The sequence below is a fragment of the Mauremys mutica genome, chromosome 6, assembly GCF_020497125.1.
Source record: "Mauremys mutica isolate MM-2020 ecotype Southern chromosome 6, ASM2049712v1, whole genome shotgun sequence".
NCBI classification, from domain to species: Eukaryota; Metazoa; Chordata; order Testudines; family Geoemydidae; genus Mauremys; species Mauremys mutica.
In genome coordinates, this window is record NC_059077.1 from 4,987,212 (window position 1) to 5,010,901 (window position 23,690).

General features: G+C 41.4%; 1 protein-coding gene across 4 annotated transcripts in view; it reads right to left on the reverse strand.

Moving 5' to 3' along the window:
- Positions 1 to 3,022: 3,022 nt before the first annotated feature.
- UBE2R2 (ubiquitin conjugating enzyme E2 R2) overlaps positions 3,023 to 23,690 on the reverse strand; it is a 102,030-nt gene continuing 81,362 nt past the window's right edge. For all 4 annotated transcript variants that reach the window (XM_045020728.1, XM_045020726.1, XM_045020727.1 and 1 more), the window contains exons 3-5: positions 16,295 to 16,392; positions 8,692 to 8,826; positions 3,023 to 3,900 (exon numbers count right to left, since the gene is read on the reverse strand). In XM_045020728.1, the coding sequence (XP_044876663.1) occupies positions 3,681 to 3,900; positions 8,692 to 8,826; positions 16,295 to 16,392 (453 nt within the window). In that variant the 3' untranslated portion in view covers positions 3,023 to 3,680. The remainder of the gene's footprint in view (positions 3,901 to 8,691; positions 8,827 to 16,294; positions 16,393 to 23,690) is intronic.

The following is a 23,690-nucleotide window of genomic DNA, read 5'->3' on the forward strand; positions in this document are numbered from 1 at the left end:
ACCCCTTCAAAGAGCTGGCATTCAGAGCTTTTAACGTATGCAACAAAGTGGTCTGGTTGACAGGGAAGTAACAATACATGGGTATTTTTATTTCACATTTTATTAGTAGACAGATGTGCAGAAAAGACAAAATAAACTATTGAAGGGGAAGACAACACAAAATGCATCAGTTAATCCTTTCTGGTAAATTATATTGAAGGGGAAAAAAAATAAAGGAAAACATCCAGGATTTTCAGCTAAGAAAACTACTAAGAAAATCTAGTGCACCCTGCTGGTCTCAGAATGGTTGAAAACTGCACTTGAATTATAAATGTAAACGTCACCATTGGTTGGGATGGGAGGTAAGAAAAGAATACACAGGTCAGGTAAACATTTTTCCTCATAATCTCTTAAATAGTTTCATAGTCATACTTGGGTGGTTTGTATCTTGAGAAGGGAACCAGCAAGTCAACAAGCAATGACGCTGCAGGGGACGGAGGGGGAGAGACGTTAATCTGGCTAACGTAGGAGCTCTCGGAACAGGCTTTTTAACAAATCAAATAAAGGGTAACAGAAGAATCATGATAACGCATCTTACAACACCAAGCTTGAGAATACACATCACTGGAGAGTATACAGTGAAGACGGTCAAAGTACAAGGGAAAGATCCTGAAAGATGCAGTATCCTCATTTCAAACCAAGCCATCAGCACAAGTGGTGTTGCATTGATTGGGTTGTTTGCTTCCCTATCTTAAGTCACACCCATCCCCTTCACCACCATCACCACACCGAAAAGGAGTGAGGTTAGTTTCCCTAGAAAGCACCGACTGCCTCAGAGGGAATAATTATTCTCCTAAGAACTATTCCCATGAATGAGTTCAAGGGATATGCACTTGGTTCTTGCAATCTAATCGCACTGTATACATTCCTATAGGTTTTTAAGAAGCTAGTACACCACAGGTGCTTGATCTGGAAGTATACATTTCTGGCTGAAACTGTTCGCCTTAGTGGTAGCTGCACTACACGCCTCATGCAGGAGCCCCATTTGCTCACTCCAAAAGTGCGGCAGGGAGACGGTTCCTCATTCCTGGAGAGGATGGTGGGCAAAGCCTCATGTGACAAAGCAGAACTCAATGTGACTGCTTAAGGAACGGTACTGACTAGCGCCCAAGGGAATGCCACGCAGACAGGTCCTTGTATCTGGCATGAGGACATGGGTGGAGGGATGCAAGTTTATGTAGGAGGCTGCCTTTAATCAATAAGGCACAACAGGGTGCTTTTTCTGGTCATGCCATGGGGCACAGGGAGGGGGTTTCCCCACCAGCAAGCTGGTGCCAATGTCTCATATACCATGTTCTGGAATGTCTTGATAGGATCTCACAGTGGAGCCTTCAGAAAGGAACAGTCACATTTTCCTCTATCAGCAAAAAAGGCTTTAACCAACATTTTAAAAAACATATGAAGTGAATCCTGCGTTTCCAGTTCCTGGCATAATTTTCCTGCTCTTTCCTTGTAGCTGAGGCTGGACTGCTTTCAACTCCAAACAGCTGGCACCTTACTTCAGTATCTTTTTATTAAAAAAAAAATCAGCCCCCAGCCCAGGGGACACATCTGCTCTTCTGATACCAGGACGTCACAGCCCTTCCGCTCACAGATCCAGCACTCCCAGCTTTCACTTTATTAACAAGTTAGAAGGCTTCCCCAGCCAATCAACTTTGAGGAGGCAGGGTTAGTGAAGGGTGGTGACATGCCACTGGAAACCCTGAGGACAAGGGGTCAACCAAAATGTCATTAAAGGAGCCTGTAAGGGCCTGATGCAACAGTCCTCACTTCCCCCACATAGGCAAAAACCCCCACTGAAGCCAGAACAGCACCATGAGTCAACTCCACGCCACTAGAGTAGGTTCTTGAAGTGATTCGAGGCTCACTATACTTGAAATGCTGTCCTAATCAGTGGGCAAAAAGTAGTCCCAAAAGCTAACTCAGGGTGCCACACTGCAGCCAAATCACAACAGTGCTTTATAATGGATTTGTGATGTCAATCAGGTTAAGCAATCAAATTCTGCTGGGGGAAAAGATAAGCTATTTTTCCCCTCCTCAAAAAGTCTGAGGATGATAGGTCGGATCTTCTGCCAAAAGCTCCCCAGCACATGCAAAAGATTCTTGAGTGGCTGAACTGCCTGAACTTTGCACACCACCCAATGAACTGAAAGCTGAAAGCCTAGCAGCAGCTATTTCTAATCCTGGTTTGCAGAGCTCCCTTCAGCCATCTGGGTCCATGCACTTTTTTGACACAGCTCTTCAGCCATGAACAAGCTGGGCATCAGTATTTGAGATCTATGTGAGCACAACGAAGCTTTGTCACCAGGACCCCCTTTCCCTCTCCAGTAATGAGGACAGTCTTGGTTTGACGGTCGATTCAGAAAGTCTGCCCACTGATAAGCATGGGGAAGGCCAGGACTGGTATTTCTAGTTCTTGTGAGCGCATTGTTGCGCAAGGGAATTTTGGATTCTGCCTCAAGGCCCACAATCTGCAGCAACAAGTCTTGGGGGGCCCTATCATTTGCCAACTCACAACTCGTCTTACCCATTTAAATAAACAAAAAGGTAGACGCTAAAAGTCAATAGTAGGCATTTGAGGCGCAGAGATGAGCAACTGGCAGCTACGACTAACGCACAGACTAGACTCTCCAGAGGCGTAGTAGCTTATTGAAAACGGCAGATTCTGGACACTGAACACATGCTCCTAGGACTAATACTGGCTGACTAAACCTGCCACCACTTTTAAAGGTGGCCAACTTGGCATTCTGAAGGAGGAGAGGATTTAAAGTTGGTATTTTCACGATTCCCTCCCAACAATGGGAGCCAGCAGCAGATCTCAGCAGCATTCTAACAAACGGCATAGTGATTTCTAAACCCCAACCAGTCTGAAAAATAAATAGCAACCCAGGGCTCAGTTGTACAGATGTGAAGTGTTAAGTGTTTATTTTAGGGTTCATATCATACACTTGGTAAAAAGGCAGCTGATTCTGCCCTCTGGGCGCAAGGCTCCAGGGGCTGTCTACTTCCTAACTAGAACAGGCTGAAAAGGAATACTGTACCTTTCAGTAACACATTCCATCAAGCTCAACACACAGTAGCTTACACTCTCCGCCCCAAGCCTTGAAAAAAGGAAAAAACCACCACCACCACAAAGCTACACAAATGTGCACACGCTATTATTGTAAATGGAGCAGCTAAACCTTGGCAATTTGCTTTTTTGTGTGGTTTTGTTTTTTCTTCCCAGTAAATGCAGCACTTGTGAACTCCCAAGGACCCAACTTCAATGGGTTTGTTCCAGCTTTAAATACATTAAACATCTCGATGCAAGACTGTGTTTAATTAAAGTATTTAAACACAGACCAAACCTGTTTCACTGTGAACGTTTCGTAGAGAAGCGAGAGGGGGAGTTTCTTTCTTAAAAAAGAAATCATAATGCAGTGATGAAAGGGTTAAGAATGCAAGAATTCAGACATTCTGTGAAGGGTCTCTCTCTCTCTCTAAGAGGTCCATAAAAAAGAGCAAACAGAGATCCGTACAGCAGGAGACAAGAGTTTGTTGTTGATTTCCCCCGTGTATTTTTTGCTGGACTGTTGCTAGGTTACCACTGCTCCCTTTTGGCCTGAGTCGGCAGGGCAGTACAGGGGCATGTAGGGAGCAGGTCACGACTCTTCGTTGCCAGAATCATCATCATCGTAACACTCGGCATCTTCCTCCTCCTCGTCTTCATCATCAATGTCGTCATCGTACAAGTCGTCATAAAGCAAATCTGAACTGTTGTCATTGGAAGGCACTTTAGTTTTGATGCAGTACTCTGCCAGTGTAGTGGGGACCTTCACGCCATCCTTTTCCGCCTCAGCCTTGGTAGCCAAAACCTGTTTCCTGCAAGGTAGAGAAGAGAAAGCAGCAATGTGATCACAGGTTCAGCCGTAGCTTTCCCTTCCAAAACACTTGCAGAGCAATCTCCAAGAACCAACATAAACCTGATCCCTGGCCCAGAGACAATGAAGCCATTTCAGCACGTGCATTCCATAGGAAGCCAGCAGTTGAGTCAAAAGTATAGCAAGTCAAGCTAACACACAAGTTTGTTTTCCTCCAGTCACTAGTGTGGGGTTGCTACAAATTATCATCAGTCCCAGTAAACTCTTCCAAAACTCCAGCAACACAAGATACTGTATTTTAAGGTCCAATATTAGTGACTTGCATAAGCTAGTTACACGTAGAAAGTTTGATTAATGCAATGAATCTTCCTCTTTCCAAAAAAGGGTCCTAAAAAGTGGGGTGTGGGGTGTGGCAGACATATCAGGTGGTTTCCTCTGGAGGCCACAGTCTCAAAGTTTCTCCAAAAGCATTTAAGTTCCACTAAAAGTTTTATCCAGCTATACTTAGGATGGCATTTTCAGACATGCTTAGCACTGCTGTGCTCCCACTGAAGTAAATGCAAACAGAGCTGAGTCAATGCCAAGTGCTTCTGAAAATTCAGTCTAACTAAATGTTGGCTACCTTGAGCTACAGCTATCCAATCCTTTCTAGTAACACTGTTTGGAAGCCATTATGGCATGTGTGTAAACAGTTTCCTCTTACAGAAATATGGACAGATTAACCAGCTGATAATTAGGGTTCTGCCTTTAAGAGACAACGCATCACACTCCCAATTACAGTTGGCCATCCGCATGTTTCACTGAGGAAAGGGTTGGTGGTCTCATTTTGACACCATGACATGTTACCCTAACACCTGGTGAGAGTTGGAGCTATGACTGTACATGGACAGAGGATCTTGCTCCAACACTTATACAACTATGAGGCTGATTTAATGATTGGAAGTCGTCAGCTCTAATCCAGAACTCTCAACATATTCCTAAAGTGTGCTGGCTCCATGCTGGTCTAGTCGCTACTACCTGGGGAAGGGAAAATCCTCCAGTAGTCAAAAAGGCTCTTGAAAGCTTTACTGACCGAGAGGGCCTTACTGCCTTTACAAGGGGTCTTCAGTAACTAGTGACTTGACAGAACTAGGGACGTCTAAGAATCACCATTCTAAACGAAAGACAGGCAGGATTTTAAACAGACGCTTCACGCTCAGAAACACACACTGCAAATTTTGTTAAGTAAGGTTACAGTACAGAAATAACATTTAAAATACAAGAGGGTCAGGAGTGCAACCTCAAGTAAATTCATTAAGCATGAGTAATTAACCATTCACCAAGCCACACAGGCAATGCGCAAAGGGAAACAGTGATCCAGATGGGGATTTGTTAGTGGCCAAAGGACTTTGTATGAGTATTATGCCAGAACAATCTGACAAAGAAAAGCAGTCAAAAGATGTGTTGACCTTTTTGTGCCAGCAGTCGGCATCAATAGCACACTAAGGGTGTTCTATCAGGCGCTCCTGCCACCAAGGCAGAGAAATGGCTTTAAAATTACTTTGGCCCTAAGAAGGTTAAAGTTAACAGCTTTCAGAAATAGTCAGGTTAGAAGTGACAACTTATTTATATCTGCAGTGTTGGTACCAGGATATCAGAGACATAAGGTGGTGAGGTAATATCTTTTATTGGACCGAACTTGGAGAGAAAGAGAGAGAAGCTTTCAAGCTACACAGAGCTCTACTTCAGGTCTGTGAAAGGTACTCTGTATCACAGCTAAGTACGTACAAGATGGAACAGATTAGTGCAAGAGATATGCTAAACAAACCGAAGTTGGTCCAATCAATTAAAAAAAAAACAACAAAACACATTTATGTGAATCTGATGTAGAATCCTAGAAATGCAGGGCTGGAAGGGACCTGAAGAGGTCACCAAATCTCACCCCCTGTGCTGAGGCAGGACCAAGTACACCTAAGCCACCTTGACAGGTGTTTGTCCAACCTATTCTGAAAAACCTCCAATGATGGGAATTCCACAGCCCCCCTTGGAAGCCTGTTCCAGAGTTTAACAACCCTTGTAGTTAGAAAGTTTTCCTCTAATATCTAACCTAAATCTCCCTCGCTGCAGATTAAAGCCCATTACTTCTTGTCCTGCCTTTAGTGGACATGTAGAACAGTCGATCACCATCTTCTTTATAACAGCCCTTAACATATTGGAAGACTTACCAGGTCCCCCTCCCATCTTCTCTTCTCAAGACTCAACATGCCAAGTTTAACCTTTCCTCACATGTCAAGTTTCGAAAACTTATCATTTTTGTTCTCCTCCTCTGGACACTCTCCAATTTGTCCACATTTTTCCTAAAGTGTGCGCTCAGAACTGGACACAGTACTCCCATTGAGGCCTCACAGTGCCAAGCAGGATAATTACGTCTTGTGTCTTACACACAACACTCCTATTCTGGGTTGTATTAATCACATTTTTTGCAGCTGCATCAAGTTGTTGGTTCCTTCAATTTGTGATCCAGATAACTCCCAGATTCTTTTCAGCAGTACTACTACCTAGAGTCTAGACAGTTATTCCCCATTGTGTAGCTGTGCATTTGATTTCTCCTTCGTACGTGTAGTACTTTGCACTTGTCTTTATTGAACTTCATCTTGTTGATTTCAGACAATTCTCAAATGTGCCTAGGTAATTTTGAATTCTAATCTTGTCCTTGTATTTGCAAGCCCTCCCAAATTTTATAAGGACACTCTCCACTCTATTTTCATTCATGACTTGGATAATATTCACTAGTACTGGACCTAGGACTGACCCCTGTGGGACAGCACTAGGTACGCCCTCCCACTCTGATGGCAAGCCATTGATAACTACTCCAAGTAGTCTTTCGATCAGTTGTGCACGCAGCTTAAAGTTTAATTTAAACCACATTTCCTATTTTGCTTAGGAGAATGGCACGTGACTGTCAAAAGATTTACTAAAATCAATACATATCACATCTACAGCTTCGCCCACAGCCACTAGGCCTGTAACCTTGTCAAAGAAGGAAAGTAGGTTAGTTTGGCATGACTTGTTCTTGACCAGTCCATGCAGGCTATTCCTTATAATGCTATTATCTGAAAGGTGTTTAGTATATCTGATTAGTGAATATTTTGTACTAATATCTTTCCAGGTATCAAAGTTAGGCTGGCTAGTCTAATTCCCTGGATCCTCTTCGTTCCTGCATTTTAAAGATCGGTACCATGTTTGTCTTTCTCCAGTCTTCTGGGACCTCACCCATCTTCCAGAACTCATGGAAGATAATTGCTAACAGTTCTGAGATTGCTTCAGCTAGTTCCTTAAGTATTTTAGGATGAATTTCATCAGGCCCTGCTGACTTGAATGCATCTAAGTTAACCTAAATATTCGTTAGCCTATTCCATTCCTTCTCTATTTTGGAATGTGTTCTTTTCCCCTTATTGATATTGTGTTGAGTGTCTGGTCATTATTAATCCTTTTAGTGAGACGGACACAAAAGAGGCATTAAACACGCCAGCTTCTTGATGGCATCAGTTATTAGCTCTTCTCTTCCCCATTAAGTGGAGTACCTACAGTTTCCTTTATCCTTTTCTTGATCCTAATGTATTTAAAGAACCTCTTCTGATTGCCTTTTATGTCCCTTGTTAGATGTAACTCATTTTGTGCCTTAGCCTTTCTGATTTTGTCCCTACATGCTTGTGCTATTTTTTTGTAGACATCCTTAGCAATTCATTCACGTTTCTACTTTTTGTAGGATTCCTTTCTGATTTTCAGATTAAAGAGCTCCTGATGGAGCCATACTGGCCTTTTTCTATTCTTCCTGTCTTTCCTTCACATTGGAATGGTTTGCAGTTGTACCTTTAATATTGTCTCCTTGAGGCACTGCCAGCTCTCTTGAACCTTTATCCCTTAGATTTTCTACTGATGGAACCCTACCTACTAGCTCTGAATCTGTTGATTTTTTTTTTTTTTTTTTTTTTTTGAAGTTCACTGTTCCTATTCTGCTGCTTTCACTCCTTCCTTTCCTTAGAATCATGAAACATTTTATGAGCACTTTTACTCTAATTGCCTTCAAATTTGCAAACAATCTCTCTGTTGGTCAGAATCAAGTCCAACATGCTAGTTCCCCTGGTTACTTCCTCCTCTTTCTGAAACAAGAAGTTGTCCCCAAGACCTTATTGGAAGTGTTGTGTTGTGTTTTGCCATGTTACTTTTCCAACAAATGTCTGGGAAGGTCCCATTAGTAAAGTCTCTCATTACCAATAGGCTTTGTGTGTGGGATATTTCTGTTACTTGTTCTAGAAATCCACCTCCTCTTCTGATTTGCTGGTCTACAGTAGCTCCATACCATGAAATCACCCCTCCTGCCTCTTCTATGTTTATCCAGAGACTCAACTGGTCTGCCTCTCACCTTCTTTTGGACCTCAGAACAAGTGTTCTGTCCTCCCCCGCTTCCCGAAAAGGCTATCACTCTCTACACCAATATTCCAGTAATGAGACTTATCCTACCAAGTTGGTGATGCCAGCTGTTATAGTTTGTGTGCTAACTTCCAGTTCTTCCTGTTTATTCCCCATACTCCTTGCATTTGTGTACACATATCTAAGATGTACCGCAGATTCCCCCACTGATTTCATTCATTGCTCTTATGACTCTATTGTAATTGTCCATGTCCCCTTCAACATCTAGCTCTGTAAGCATCAAGCTCATCCAGAAACTTTATTTTAAAGTGGTTTTAAAAGGTGTGACGCACCACACTGAATTCTTATTGCAAGGTCTCCTGCCCAAACAGGACTTTACCTAATGATTTCAGCATACTCTTTGTCTTTTCCTTTACTGTCCCGCCATTTCCTGAACATGACTGATGCATCCACATTGGCTGGAGAGAAGGTGTTGGGCTCATTAAGCAAGGAGATTACACTCAGTAGAATAGTCCTGGAAAATAAAAAAAGCAACATTAGAAGTCAGGGCAAAGCATTCATGGAGCTATGGTAGAAGTCTCGAACGTGAATTAAGGCTGCCATTTTAGGAACACATTTAGACCTGAGACTTGGAATAAAGTTAGGTGCAAACTCACACCCCACAGCTGGAATGAAAGCAGAGTTAGCAGCAGGACAGGATTTATGCGCTCACACCACCACTAGCCAGGAGTTTTAGAGGGGTGTGTGCAGGGGAGGGGAATGGGGTGGTAGAGAACAAACAAATGTTTCACTGGAGATATTGTAGAATGAAAACGGGGGGAGGGGGGGTTTCCCCATCCAGCAAATATTTAGGACTGCAAATTGTTCCTGCTAAGTTCTGGGATGGACCCAAGACCTTTTGAAGTTTTTCAACCAAAAATAAATCATGCCAGCGAGAGACACCCCTCACACAGAACAGCCAATAGCCCAGTGGTTAGGGCGCTCACCTGGAATATAGGAAACCCAAGTTCCAGTCCTGCCTGATTTGGAGCAGGAACTTGAACCTGGGGTCTCCCCCATCCCAGGTGAGCGCCCTAACTACTGAGCTACTGGCTAGAATGGTCTCTGACCAGAAATTCCAAACAGGAGTCAGAAACCTTTCCCAGTGGAAGTTTCATTGAACCTGGTAAGTTCCCACGAGGTCTTGAAGAATCTGCATTTTCCAACAAAAAAGGTGATTTGTGAAAAAATTCTCTGACCAACTCCATGAATGATGCACTAGGAGATTTTCAAACCAGGAAGATTTGAAAGGAGAAAGCGTTAAGGTGCCTGTACAAACTGGTGCTGAATATAATCCCCGCCACACACCTGAGGTAGTGGGGGCTTTCAGCACCAATGTGCTGTAGTCCCAGCTTTAGTGCTTAAGCGTTTATAAGATAGTACCAGAAACCTGCACAGCCAGAGTCCCTGGCGTAAAGAGTTTAGAGTTTAAGAACATACATATTTGCTTTTAAGAGTTTAAACACATACACCCCACCCCTACCTCACCCTAGCAACTGAATATTCATCATTTAAAGAATCCACCCAAGATTCTTTCCTAAATAGCCAAATGCTCCAAATCAGGATTAGTTCCCCCTTGTGATGGGCACCCCACGCACACAAACTGACAGAGCACTGCCTGTGCCCCAAGGCTCACATTCTAGAGAAGGCAGACATGACAGTGGTGGGTGGGAGCCCAACGTAAAGTAAAATGTTCAGGGCGGTGATGGGCACCAGGCCTGTCAGTTCCATTTACTTTTACTTGTTCCTTACAGGGAATGAAAGGCAGCCAGGCAGGCAGTGCAAGGCTGGCTGCAGAGACAGAGTGGGATGTGTTTGGGGCAGACAGCCAGCTGGTAGACAAAAATAATGTCCATAGTTCCAGTGTAAAAGGCAGTCAGCTGACATCCAGGGGCTGCGTATGCCCAAGGAGCCAGGCTACTTGAGAAATCCCCAATGCTCCTGGGAGCTACCTCCTCCAGCCTCCCAGGAAACCCTGTCTGTTCAGCCCCAGTAGTGGGGAAGGAGATGGCAGTTGCTATGGTCTGATGCCTCCAGAGAAGGATTTCTCATACTACAGTCTGGATTCCAGGCCTTGGCTTTTTCTTGCCTGACTGCTGTTGGGGATGTCTTGGATACCCAGTAGGTCCTGCCTGGATTCCCCCAGCCCACACAGTGCTATGGGTGACAGCTGCTGGGCAACATAAGGAGAACACACAAGGCAAGAATTCTATAGTATCCAGTTACACTGTCAAGAGTGATTCTTGGTGAGCTGTGAATCAGCACAAGGCCAGTTATGTAACTCCTAGCAGAGAGCCTCCTTTATCTGCAGCAATAACAAGCCAAAAGAGAGCAAAGCTCACTTCAGTAGGATGGATGTGTTCATAAGTGACAGTTTATTTTAAGGAGACAAGGTTCTAAACAAGACAACAAGAACGGGAAGGCCAAATGTTACATTTCATACAACAAAGCTTAAGAGCCTGTGCTCTTGGGTGCATGCACACACCTCATGACAAAGGCACAAGACAAAAAGAATAAACTAAACTAGGTAATTCTATACTCCCAGCCACATGGCTGCAGTTACTGTTATGTTTACTGCACTTGCTCTGAAGCCTTACTAGAGACAAATGCATTAGAAGTTAAGTGGAAGGAAAGTATATATGAAATAGAAGGAGATACCAAAGACAAGAGCTGAGAAGACAGTGCCTAAACACTTGCTTCTACAGAACTCAGGGAATATTCCTCTTATCAGGCTAAGAAATAAGTCATACCTGCTAATTATATTGCTCTAAAGAGTGAAACATTACCATGAGAGGTATAGATTACTGTCCAAGAGTGTTAAGTGTTATGCCTATAACTATATTTTTGGGATACATGTTTTCTAGGTAAATGCTTGTTCACTTAGGTCTCAAGTAAGGTATTTTCAAGAAACACATACCATTGGTTTGAGCATTGGCCTGCTAAACCCAGGGTTGTGAGTTCAATCCTTGAGGAGGCCATTTAGGGATCTGGGGATTGGTCCTGCTTTGAGCAGGGGGTTGGACTAGATGACCTCCTGAGGTCCCTTCCAACCCTTGTATTCTATGATTCTATGTTATTCAGTCAAACAGGTCACCATCAGTGCTCTGCGATGGCTTTTTCTGAAACTGTTACAATTTAGTAGGGATTCAAAATAGCAGCAATATAAAGATCAGCCAGATACACAAGCATAAGCCATACCCACAAATAGTGTGGTATTGTCTCCCTCTCGTGGTAGCAAGGCCCCAGAGGTTGATGAGCTTGCTACAGCGTTGGCTAAGGGACATGGATCTTTTAGCTCAGCCAGTATAGATCCAGAGGTCACAAATTTAATCCCCACTACTGACAACCCACATGGGTGTCATCACTCCATAGGAAAAAAAGAGGGGTAGATGGAAGTCATTGCTTTTCACATCTTACTTTAAAATAAACCCTGTATATGAAGTGTATATAGGCAGATGGCATAGTAGTTGTGCATCAACATACTGGATCTTTATGATATATGGAACACTACAGGAATTTCCTATTTCAACAGGAAACATGGTAACAGACTGGTTTGGAGGGGGAGCGATAGCTCAGTGGTTTGAGCATTGGCCTGCTAAACCCAGAATTGTGAGTTCAATCCTTGAGGGGGCCATTTAGGGAACTGGGGATTGGTCCTGCTTTGAGCAGGGGGTTGGTCTAGATGACCTCCTGAGGTCCCTTCCAACCCCAATATTCTATGGTTACCTGTAGGTAGTCCAACAATTATGTTTTCTAATTAGAAATATCAAGGAGATCACATGGAGAGGTCATGGTCATTTATTCCAGGCCAGAAGGGACCACTGTGATCATCTAGTCTGACTTGTACCACACAGGCCACAGAACTTGCCCAAAATAATTCAGAGCAGATCTTTTACAAACACATCCAATCTTGATCTAAAAATGGTCAGTGATGAAAAATCAACCCCAAGCCCTGGTAAATTGTTCCAATGGTTAATTACTCTCACCGGTATCCCTTATTTTCAGTCTTAATTTGTCTAATTTCAATTTCCAGCCACTGGATCATGCTATACCTTTCTGTGCTAGACTGCAGAGCCCATTATTAAATATTTGTTCCTCCTGTAGGTAGCTTCGACTGTAATCGAGACACTCCTTAACCTTCTTTGAATGCAAGGTAAAAGAAAACAGCCTTGCACTGGCAGTGAAAGATGGTCAGTTTCTGGAAGAGTTCATTCCAGTCTCTGACCACTACTGGAGAAAGTTCCGTCTCCTGCACAGACAAGCTTTACTCTTATTGTCCAAAGGAATGCCTTGGTGGTCTTGTTCAAATCACTGTACAGACAGTAATATCCTAGGGGTGCTGAGGATGGATTAACGAATATCCCCATTTTTACAGATTGATGTGATTTACCCACTTCTGTTTGCACTAGGCCACACAAGAACAAGAAGCAGAGCCATAAGGATCTCTTGACTTCAAACTGGGTGCCCTTCTCCAGACACTCTGCCTTGATTGTGAGAAGAGGTGGGCCTAGCACTAGTGAATCCCTGTTGCATAGGACACCCCCCCCTTAGCCCCATAGCTATACTGACCTAATCCCCAGCAGAGATGCAGCTAGATGGACAGAAAAATGCTGCTATTGCTCTAGCTGTCAACGCTTGAGGAAGTGGTGTTCCTACAGCGATGGAAAAACCCTTCCGTCACCATAGGCTGAGTCTATGCTACAGGGTTATGCTGACATAGCTACGTGGTGATAGTCCCTGTAGCAAAGACATGGTCTAGGATAGTGCCTAAAAGATTCCCAAGGAATAGGATATGGGGAAGTGGCTTGAGATATTCTACCCTCCCTAAACCAGCAAAGCTCATTTGACTTAAGTTTGTACCTTAAGTACTGGCCCCAAGGGTCACCAATGAGAAATACTACCAACTATCTGGTAATTCTCATCTGCCTGACGTTTTTACCATATACTACCAACAAAATTAATGTTTCTAGTGGGCTAAGTCTTCTCTACATTTTCAAAAGAAACACGAACAGCAGCTACTTTAGGAGTGGAAGAATTAAATCCCTCTTGAAGATCCACTGTGGGATCTAGAGTAAGTACACTGCCAACTAATGGCTAGGCAGCAGGGATTACAGAGACAGTTAATATTGTCAGGAGACTTCCTTATGTGAGTTTCAAACCTACTGCCTATTAATTTCACTGGATGACCCCTAGTTTGTGTGTTATGTGAAGGGGTAATTAACATTTCCCTATTCACTGTCTCCACACTATTCATGATTTTATACACTTATCAGTGTCCCTTAGTTGTCTCTTTTCTAAGATAAGCAGTCCCAGGTCTTTAATCTCTCTTTATACAGAAGCTGTTCCATACCCATAATCATTTCTGCTGCTCTTCTCTGTACTTTTTCCAATTCTAATATACATCTTTGAGATGGAATGGCCAGAACTGCATGCAGTATTCAAGATGTGAGCATATCCTGAACTATACAATGGCATGATATTTTCAGTCTTACCTATCCTTTTCCTAATGGATCCCAACACTGTTCGCTTTTTTGACTGCTGCTGCACACTGATGAGATGTTTTCAGAGAACTATTCAGGATGACTCCAAGATCTTTCTTAGTGATAACAGCTAATTTAGACCCCAACCTTTTGTATGTGTAGTTGGGATTATAAATCAATGGTTCATTAAAATGCCCCATTTTCAGCCAAGACCATTCTACTTCAGCACCTTGCAGACTGTGGCTCGCTAGCCTATTCTACGGGCTTGTCTCCACTTACCGGGGGACTGATGCGCAGCCACCGATCACTCTCCCGTCGACTCCGGTACTCCACCGGAACGAGAATCACAAGGCAAGTTGATGGGAGAGTTTTTCCTGTCGACACAGTGTGTAGACAGCGCCAAAAGTCAACCTAAGGTACGTTGACTCCAGCTACGTTATTCACATAACTGGAGTTGCATAACTTAGGTCGACTTACCCCTGTAGTGTAGACCTGCCCTAAGGGTCAGGAATCTTCCTTATCCCCTCTTTGCCAAAGCATTTGGTTAGACAACAGTTCTTTCTAATGATAAATTAACAAAACCCCAAATTAGTCAGAGCTTAAAAATCATGGACTACGAGACAATCTTCTGAAAGCTAATAGTAAGTGGAGAAATTGGTTGAGGAATAGAGAAAGAGCTCCATGCCCTAAGGATCACAACAGCAAAAGTGCCATCACTTGGCTACTTAAGCTATCAAGGCAGAAACTCTCCTGTATAGTGTCATTGTTTGACTCCTTCCAAATATTAGACTTCTCTCCAATAGGCTGGGACCTCAATACACATTACCAATAAAAATAGAAAAAATAAATCAAGGGATAGAGCAAGATCTGAAATAGGGGAATCACTGTTTAGTAATAAGTAACACTAAACACTGGATACTTCCACTTACTGATACTTTTCTAAAAATATAATGCAAATTAGAGACAGTTATTTTTAAAAAAAAAAAACTTATCTTTTGGTTGTGAATCAGACAAACTTAAAACACAGCATAAAGCTTTACTCTAAGTTCTTAATATCCCAGCAAGAATACTTTCCACTGTGTAGCTAGATAGTAATAAAGGTAATTAAAAAAAAGGTAATAATTGGAGATATACCAATCTCCTAGAACTGGAAGGGACCTCGAAAGGTCATCGAGTCCAGCCCCCTGCCTTCACTAGCAGGACCAATTTTTGCCCCAGATCCCTAAGTGGCCCCCTCAAGGATTGAACTCACAATCCTGGGTTTAGCAGGCCAATGCTCAAACCACTGAGCTATCCCTCAGTGGTAGCTATTACCACTGCATGGTTCACCCCTGTACATAAAGCCAGTGTCATTAGAGGCATATTGTAGCATGGAGCACTATAAACTCAAGAGAGGATATACAGAGTTAGGCTTTTCAAAGAGTAGGTCTACACTACAAAATTACTTTGGTATAACTATGTTGCTCAGGGGTATGAAAAATCCACATTCCTGAGCAACGTTGTTATATCAAACTAAGCGCTATGTTGGCAGGAGAGCTCCTGTCAACACAGCTACCACCTCTCACAGAGGTGGCTTAATTACACTAATGGGAGAGTTCTCTCCTGTAGACATACAACATCTTCATTAAAGTGCTACAGCTGTGCAGATACAGCTTTTTAAATGTAGACCTGCCCAAAGAAAGGAAAGTGTTGGTTAGCCTGGAATGCTTTTGGCGACTCGTGACTCATTCAGCTTTGGGCACCAAAGGGAAATACCTGGAAACCATCTGCTTAGGACAACATTAAAAAAGGACAAGATTGCCAAATACTGGAAGGCAGGGGAAAAAGTAGGAAAAGGCCCAAGGTACAAGCAGAGAGCATAAGCAACTGGTGTCAAAATCCTGGCCCACAGGCTGGATCCCCCTGCTTGATTTAGTCTGTCACCAGGGCTAGACAGAAGGCCACAGAAATGCCTTTTAAAGAGGATTTTTCTACCCTTTTTGGTTGCACGATCCCTCAGGACAAATCTCAAACGTTAGTAAATGAGTATGCAGACAAATCCTGAAAGATGGGTCTTTTCTACTTCTGGTATCTCAGTGGAGTACTTACTCAAAAGTAGAATGGTAGTTTAAACACGAAGGACAGTGTGATTTGGAAAGGCTAGTCTAAATCTGAGACAGCAAGTTTATTCTGAGCAATTTTTAAAACACTGATACATCACCACAGAGAGTGGAAATCTCAACAAGGTAGCACAGTATCTGAACACACTGCACTCCAGTAACTAACTAGAAGATTATTTTTCCAATTTGAGATACTTATTTCTGCCAGATTCAGACAAGCCATTTTTAGAGATTGTTGCCAAGCCAGTTTTCCCATTTCCATCGGAGGCCGGAAGACAGGCTATGGTCTGGATGGACATATGGACCACAAGAGAACTTTCATGAGGTCTACATTTGTGGAGTCAGTGGTTCCGTATTTTGTTACCTGACATTCTGGGTGGGGTTCCACCTTTCGGATGGCAGTTCTCCACTTTGTGGGTCATCTACAGGTGGGTGAAGAATTGAAATACATACATCTCCATTCTGCAAGACAGAGGTTAAAGATTCAGTAAACATTAGCAGAATTATTGGACTAACAATTTGGAACACCACACTTGAGGACTGTTTGACCAAGTGCTTTCAGCCACTTGGGATAGGTTCCTGGGCAATTTTACCCAAGATCAAAATATTTATTAAACAGTAAAGTATGGCAAACCTGTGCAGTTGTAAAAGGGCCAGGAATACCACCAAATTCTTCTTTAGCCATTTTACACATTTCAAATGAAGGCCTTTGTGCATGAAGACAATGTAAATTCGCAGTTTGTGTAAACTGGATCAGCATTCACGTCGCACTCCCCGTCAGTACCCGAACCAAGCTGGGGAAGCTAACGATCCAACCAGCGGATCAAATTTGGAGATGAATCCTGGTCACCTGCCACCTTAGCATATGCGCAGTGTGCCTCAGAAGTAGACTAGTGAACAATAGGGTAGATTAAAAGGGTTTTTTTGTTTTTTTTTTAAGCAAGAGAGGAATCTCATGTAAAGGTTATATTTAGTCACAAGTCAATATATTTTAATGGCTACCAAACCAATGAGAATCAACCTCTCTTTAGGAAAATACAGTAGAATCTCAGAACACCATAGTTACGAACTGACCAGTCAACCACACACCTCATTAGGAAATCGGAAGTATGCAATCAGGCAGCAGCAGAGCGCAAAAAAACCCACCAAATACAGTGCACTACTGTGTTAAATGTAAACTATTAGAAAAAGAAAAAACGAAAGTTTAAAAAAGATTTGACAAGGTAAGGAAACTGTTTGTGCTTATTTCATTTAAATTAAGATGGTTTAAAGCATGATTTTTCTTCTGCGTAAAAGTTTCAAAGCTGTATTAAGTCAACGTTCAGTTGTAAACTTTTGAAAAAACAACCATAACGTTTTGTTCAGAGTTACAAACATCCTTCATTCCCAAAATGGTTGCAACTCTGAGGGTCTACTATAACTTAAATAAATAAAAATACACAAATGCAAAACAAGATTAAGACTGATTTAAATCAAAGTTTCCTGCTTAAATCGTGGATTAAAAAACACTCATTTTAAGTGATCTGATTTAAAACAATCCACCCTACTATGCAACACTCCAATTTCTATTCAAGAGGGTTAACCATTTTGAATTGCTGCAGTCTTTATTTAAAGACAAAAGGTAACAAATACCAAAAGTCACATAAATCCCCCCAAAATTTACAGTTCATAAGGTGTTGCTATAAAAACGGTCAACTGCAGTCACAGGGGATTCCAGGCATGACAAGAAGTTACGTAGTTCCAAATGGCTACTGAAATATCCAGCCAAATCACTGAAACCCTATGAGAACACAGTGGCCTATGTATAAATATCTCCTGTCTGTGTGTTCCATTCTATGCATCCGAAGAAGTGAGCTTTAGCTCACGAAAGCTCATGCTACAATAAATTTGTTAGTCTTTAAGGTGCCACAAGTACTCCTGTTTTTTTTGCGGATACAGACTAACACGGCTGCTACTCTGAAACCTAATAAACTTATATTACTTTGCTTCCTTTTGAGAGGATAAAACGCGAGAGGACTACCGAGAGTTTTATAAAGTATAAAATGGCACTCTCTCGGTCAGAGAAAACTTCAGAGGGATTACAATATGAAATTTTTTAAAGTATAGGTTAAGATCTCAGAACATCACAACTAGAAGTTGAGCACATATACTGACCCTCTTCTAAAGTCACACCTGCAAAATAAGTTTGTAAACATAAGACCATTCACATTTGCTCCCTCATCCAGGCTAGGCTCACTTCCTGTCATCAGCAACTGAACACCACTCCCATGCTAAGGTGCTCAGCTGAGTTTGGCATTCTGTCCTAACCCAGGGAATCACAGCAGTGCTCCTCACTGGGAGCAGAGTAAACTGACCAGATAGCATGATGAACTCTTAAATGGGCTCCTGCACCATGCAAGATCATCAGGGAGAGGAGAGAAACAGAAGAGATGCTCTCTGAAGGTTACATAGACTCCCTCCCAGCATCCCAGAGGAAGAAAGAGGTACTTTCACAGCACATAATTAAAAGGACTGTGTGTCTGTAAGGGTGTAATCTACAGCCCAACTCCAAATGACACAAATAGGAACTAGGCATGAATTTAAAAGCTTTATATTGCCCTGTGGTTTGTGACCTCTTCTACGGGACAGACTGAACACTGATTCATTATGGACCACCACAGTCCTGTGGCATACCACAAAGATGAACTCAATACACTGTGGTGGCATTATTCAGTGGAAGCAAAGCCTATTAAATATTAGGTGGAACTTCAATTTTTTTGGCATTTCCTCAAAAAATGAGAAGAAAGTTTCATTTCTGATTCTCAGATTAACTCAAGGAAAAGCCCAGTTTTTTGCCACTTTCAGTAACATTCCCTATTAGCATAACCACCCCCTTCTTTGGCATGAAACATGTTACAAGTGGATTTATGCAGATAAAAATAAAAAAAAGTGTTTAAATTAAATTTGAAATTATGTCAAACTACGTTAAGACCTAGATTTACAAATATTTTTAAACGTAAATGACTTTAAGCAGTACATGTTTGTTACCAAGTTTTAAAGACAAAATGAGACAACTGAACTGGTGGAAGTCACTGGCTAAGCACCTGACACCAGAAACTAAAAAAAATAAAATAAAATGATTGGAGATATACCAATCTCCTAGAACTGGAAGGGACCTTGAAAGGTCATCGAGTCCAGCCCCCTGCCTTCACTAGCAGGACCAATTTTTGCCCCAGATCCCTAAGTGGCCCCCTCAAGGAGTGAACTCACAACCCTAGCTTTAGCAGGCCAATGCTCAAACCACTGAGCTATCCCTCCCCCTGTAAGTGTAAACCAGTGTTTGACAGCAGTAGCCTCTTCTGTAGCTGCTGAAAGAATACTTGCCTCATTTCAGTTTATTCAATTGGTTTAGGTTCAATTACTAGGTTCATTCAAAAAAGTTAAGAAAAACTAGGAGTTAAAACAGGAAAGCTTGTTTTCCTCTTCCAAACTATCAATAAAACCTAGGTATGAGATCTACTAATTCTAAGATCTTGAAGGACATGGTAACCAGAAACAAATCAGCCATCTCAATTAATTAAACTACAGCTAGTACTTCCCTTGCTTAATAAAAATCAGTTTTAAAGCAAAGCGTGTTTGGATAAACTTTCTGAAAGTGTCTGTGTATCCAGCACATTTAAGGTACTTTTTTTTTTCTAAAAAGTTTTAAATTTAAAAATGCTGTTTTTGTGCATTTTAGTTTCCAAATACAGCTTGACAAATCAAATTAAAAAAAATCTATCATTTAGTAAAATAAAACATTCATGATTTTCTATTCTAAAAATTAAGACTCTGGATAAATTACACTATATAATTGCTTAACTAAATCAATATCGTGTATCCTCCCAGCTAGCAAAAAGCAGCTTTAGCGTAAAGGCCATCTTTTAATGGTTACCAATGAAAATCAGCCTCTCTTTAGGAAAGAAAATATACAAATACAAACCAAGATTAAAACAGATAATTTAAATTAAGTTTTCTGCTTTATTCGGCACACCACTTCTGAAAGGTTGCCGAACCCTGCTCTGGAGGCTTTTTGCCGAGTTCAGACTCCCTCTGTTAACTATAGCAGCACTGCATTGTGACAAGACTTCAGAGCTGAAACTACATAAGCAATAGAAAACACTAATCAAACCCTTGTGGGCCATAGGATTAATACAACATCTAGAAGCTTACATTTACTTGGGAAATGTTGCTGTAATATGGATGGACTGTCCAAGCCCGTTGACACCTTCCATTATACAAAATCATCTGCTGAGGAACTAACGTCTCATACATGGTATTCCCTCCTGTACCTCAGCACTGTTGGCTTTGTCTAGTACAGGGGTCGGCAATCTTTCAGAAGTGGTGTGCCAAGTTTTCATTTATTCACTCTAATTTAAGGTTTCACATGCCAGTAATACATTAACATTTTTAGGTCTCTTTCTATAAGTCTATAATATATAAAACTAAACTATTGTTGTATGTAAAGTAAATAAGGTTTTTAAAATGTTTAAGAAGCTTCATTTAAAATTAAATTAAAATGCAGAGCCCCGAGGACCTGTGGCCAGGACCCGGGCAGTGTGAGTGCCACTGAAAATCAGCTCGTGTGCCGCCTTTGGCACACGTGCCATCGGTTGCCTACCCCTGCTCCAGTGATGGAGTGAGAGCTGGTCTAACCCACAAGTAGTGCTCAGACTAGCAACTATTCTGTGGAACAGAAGAGAGGGAAAGGGGAAGTTCCTTTTTCCAGTGCTCAAAAGTGGTGGGAAGTTTAACATCACATGTGTGAAGCTTCACGCTTCAGACAGATGAGAAGGAGTTCAGAGAAGAACAAAAGTGAATAGGGGGCCATACGGATTAAGAGATTTTAAAACCATTTAAATATAGGTAAGGGGACATAAGAACAGGATAAATATTTGAAAGCTGTAAACAGAGGATGGAAAGGACCTGAGGACTGCATAATGGGGCATAACTAAAAGTAACTGGATGTAATACAAGGGAAAAGTTAGACTGAATATTAGAAAAAACATCCTGAGTTAGCTTATTAAACTTAGACTTATTTAAACTTATTTCTCGTGGCAAATTGAAGCCACATTGATTGGGGCATCAGAAATTGGGCTTAAACATAGCATTGTCAAGATTGTGGACTAGATGGCCTAACAGAAGCTCAATATGGAAAATATCTACCGGTATTATTCCTACCGGGGTATAATTGAATTAAGGTTTACTTTTATGCTCTCACTACTGTAATCAGAATGCTGTCTCTGACACCTCCTCATGTGCATTCATCAGCAAAACTGAATATTTGGTTCCTTTTGTCTGCAGTACCTTGATTCAGTCCACTCTTGGCAGCAGCATGCCATCACATGCAACTGTAGGTGTCCCAGTTCCTCCTCCTGATAATCACTTAGTCTTGCAGTACACACCACAGCCAGCCAATTGAAATACTACTCCAGGTTTTTGATTTCAGGAAGCTTCGTGGTCCTTAGTTTCACATATAGTTTTTACTTTCACAGCTTCCATATCTTTGCTCAAAAAGTGACCTCCAAAAACAAGAACAGAGTTTTAAGCTAGTTTCTTCCTTTAGTTATAGGAATGCCATCTTTTCCCCCCACTCATAACTACTGGGGAAAGGTCTTTCTACTTCAACCCAAGAAGGGTTAAAAAAACTTTGGTTCACTTTGGGAATTCAGATAACTGAACTGGCACATCCTCACATGCCCTCACTTCCTGAGTGAGGATTTGGGGATTATGAATCCACAGCTAAACCCACTCCCTATTCAGTATGGATTAGTTTTTATTAGGGCTGTTGATTAATTGCAGTTAACTCACGCGATTAACTAAAAAAAAATAATTGTGATTAATTGCAGTTTTAATTGCACTGTTAAACAATACCACTTGAAATTTATTAAATATTTTGGATGTTTTTCTACATTTTCAAATATAATTATTTCAATTACAACACAGAATACAAAAACAATGAGGAGTCCTTGTGGCACCTTAGAGATTAACAAATTTATTTGGGCATAAGCTTTCGTGGGCTAGAGCCCACTTCACCAGATGCATGAAGTGAAAATACAGGAGCAGGTATAACTACATGAAAGGATGGGAGTTGCTTTACCAAGCGTGGGGTCAGTTTAACGAGATAAATCAATTAACAGCAGGATACCAAGGGAGGAAAAATAACTTTTGAAGTGGTAACAGTGGCCCATTACAGACAGTTGACAAGAAGGTGAGAGTACAGTAGGGAGAAATTAGTAATGGGGAAATTAAGTTTAGGCTTTGTAATGACCCAACCACTCCCAGTCTTTATTCAGGCCTAATCTGATGGCTACCGCTCTGAAACCTGTCAACAGAATGCAAAGTAGACAGTGCTCATGTATTATTTTTTATTACAAATATTTGCACTGTAAAAATGATAAACAAAAGGAATAGTATTTTTCAATTCACCTCATACAAGTACAGAAGTGCAATCTCTATCATGAGTGTCCAACTTACAAATGTAGATTTGTTACATAACTGCATTTAAAAAACAAAATATAAAACTTGAGAACCTACAAGTCCACTGAGTCCTACTACTTGTTCAGCCAATCACTAAAGCAAGTTTGTTTACATTTATGGGAGATAATGCTGCCCCACTTATTTATGTCACCGGAAAGTGAGAACAGGTGTTTGCATGGCAGGCTTTTGTAATTGGCATTGCAAGGTATGTGTGTGTCAGATATGCTAAAACTTTTGTATGCTTCTTCATACTTCGGCCACCATTCCAGAAGACATGCTTCTGTGCTGATAACCCTCATTAAAAAATGAATGTGTTAATTAAATTTATGACTGAACTCCTTGGGGAAGAATTGTATGTCTCCTACTCTGTTTTGCCCTCATTCTGCCATATATTTCATGTTACAGCAGTCTTGGATGATGATCCAGCACATGTTTGTGTTAAGAACACTTTCATTGCAGATTTGACAAAACAAAAGAAGGTACCAATGTGAGATTTCTGAAGATATCTACAGCACTTGACCCAAGGTTTAAGAATCTGAAGCGCCTTCCAAAATCTGAGAGGGAAGAGGTGTGGAGCATGCTTTCAGATGTCTTAAAAGAGCAACCAGAACCACCAAAACAGAAAATCAATCTTCTGCTTGTCGTACTGACTCAGATGGTCCACACTGCTTTAAATAGTTATCGAGCAGAACCCATTATCAGCATGAACGTATGTCCTCTGGAATGGTGGTTGAAGACGAAGGGACATAGGAATCTTTAGCGCAACTAGCACATAAAAACCTTGCAATACTGGCTACAACAGTGCCATGCAAACGCCTGTTCTCACTTTCAGGTGATATTGTAAACCAAAAGCAGGCAGCATTATCTCCTGCAAATGTAAACAAACTTGTTCAGCCAATTGTTGAGACAGACAAGAAGTAGGACTGAGTGGACTTTATAGGCTCTAAAGTTTTACACGGTTTTATTTTTTAACAATTCTACTTTTGTAAGTTCAACCGTCATGATAAAGAGCTGCACTACAGTACTTGTATTAGGTTTGAAAAATACTATCTTGTTTTTTACAGTGCAAATATTTGTAATAAAAAATATAAAGTGACTACTGTACATTTTGTATTCTGTGTTGTAACTGAAATCAATATATTTGAAAATGTAGAAGACATCCAAATATATTTAAATAAATGGTATTCTACTATTAACAGTGCAATTAATCACAATTCTATTTAACTGCTTGACAGCCCTAGTTTTTAATTGGTCTTACGGGT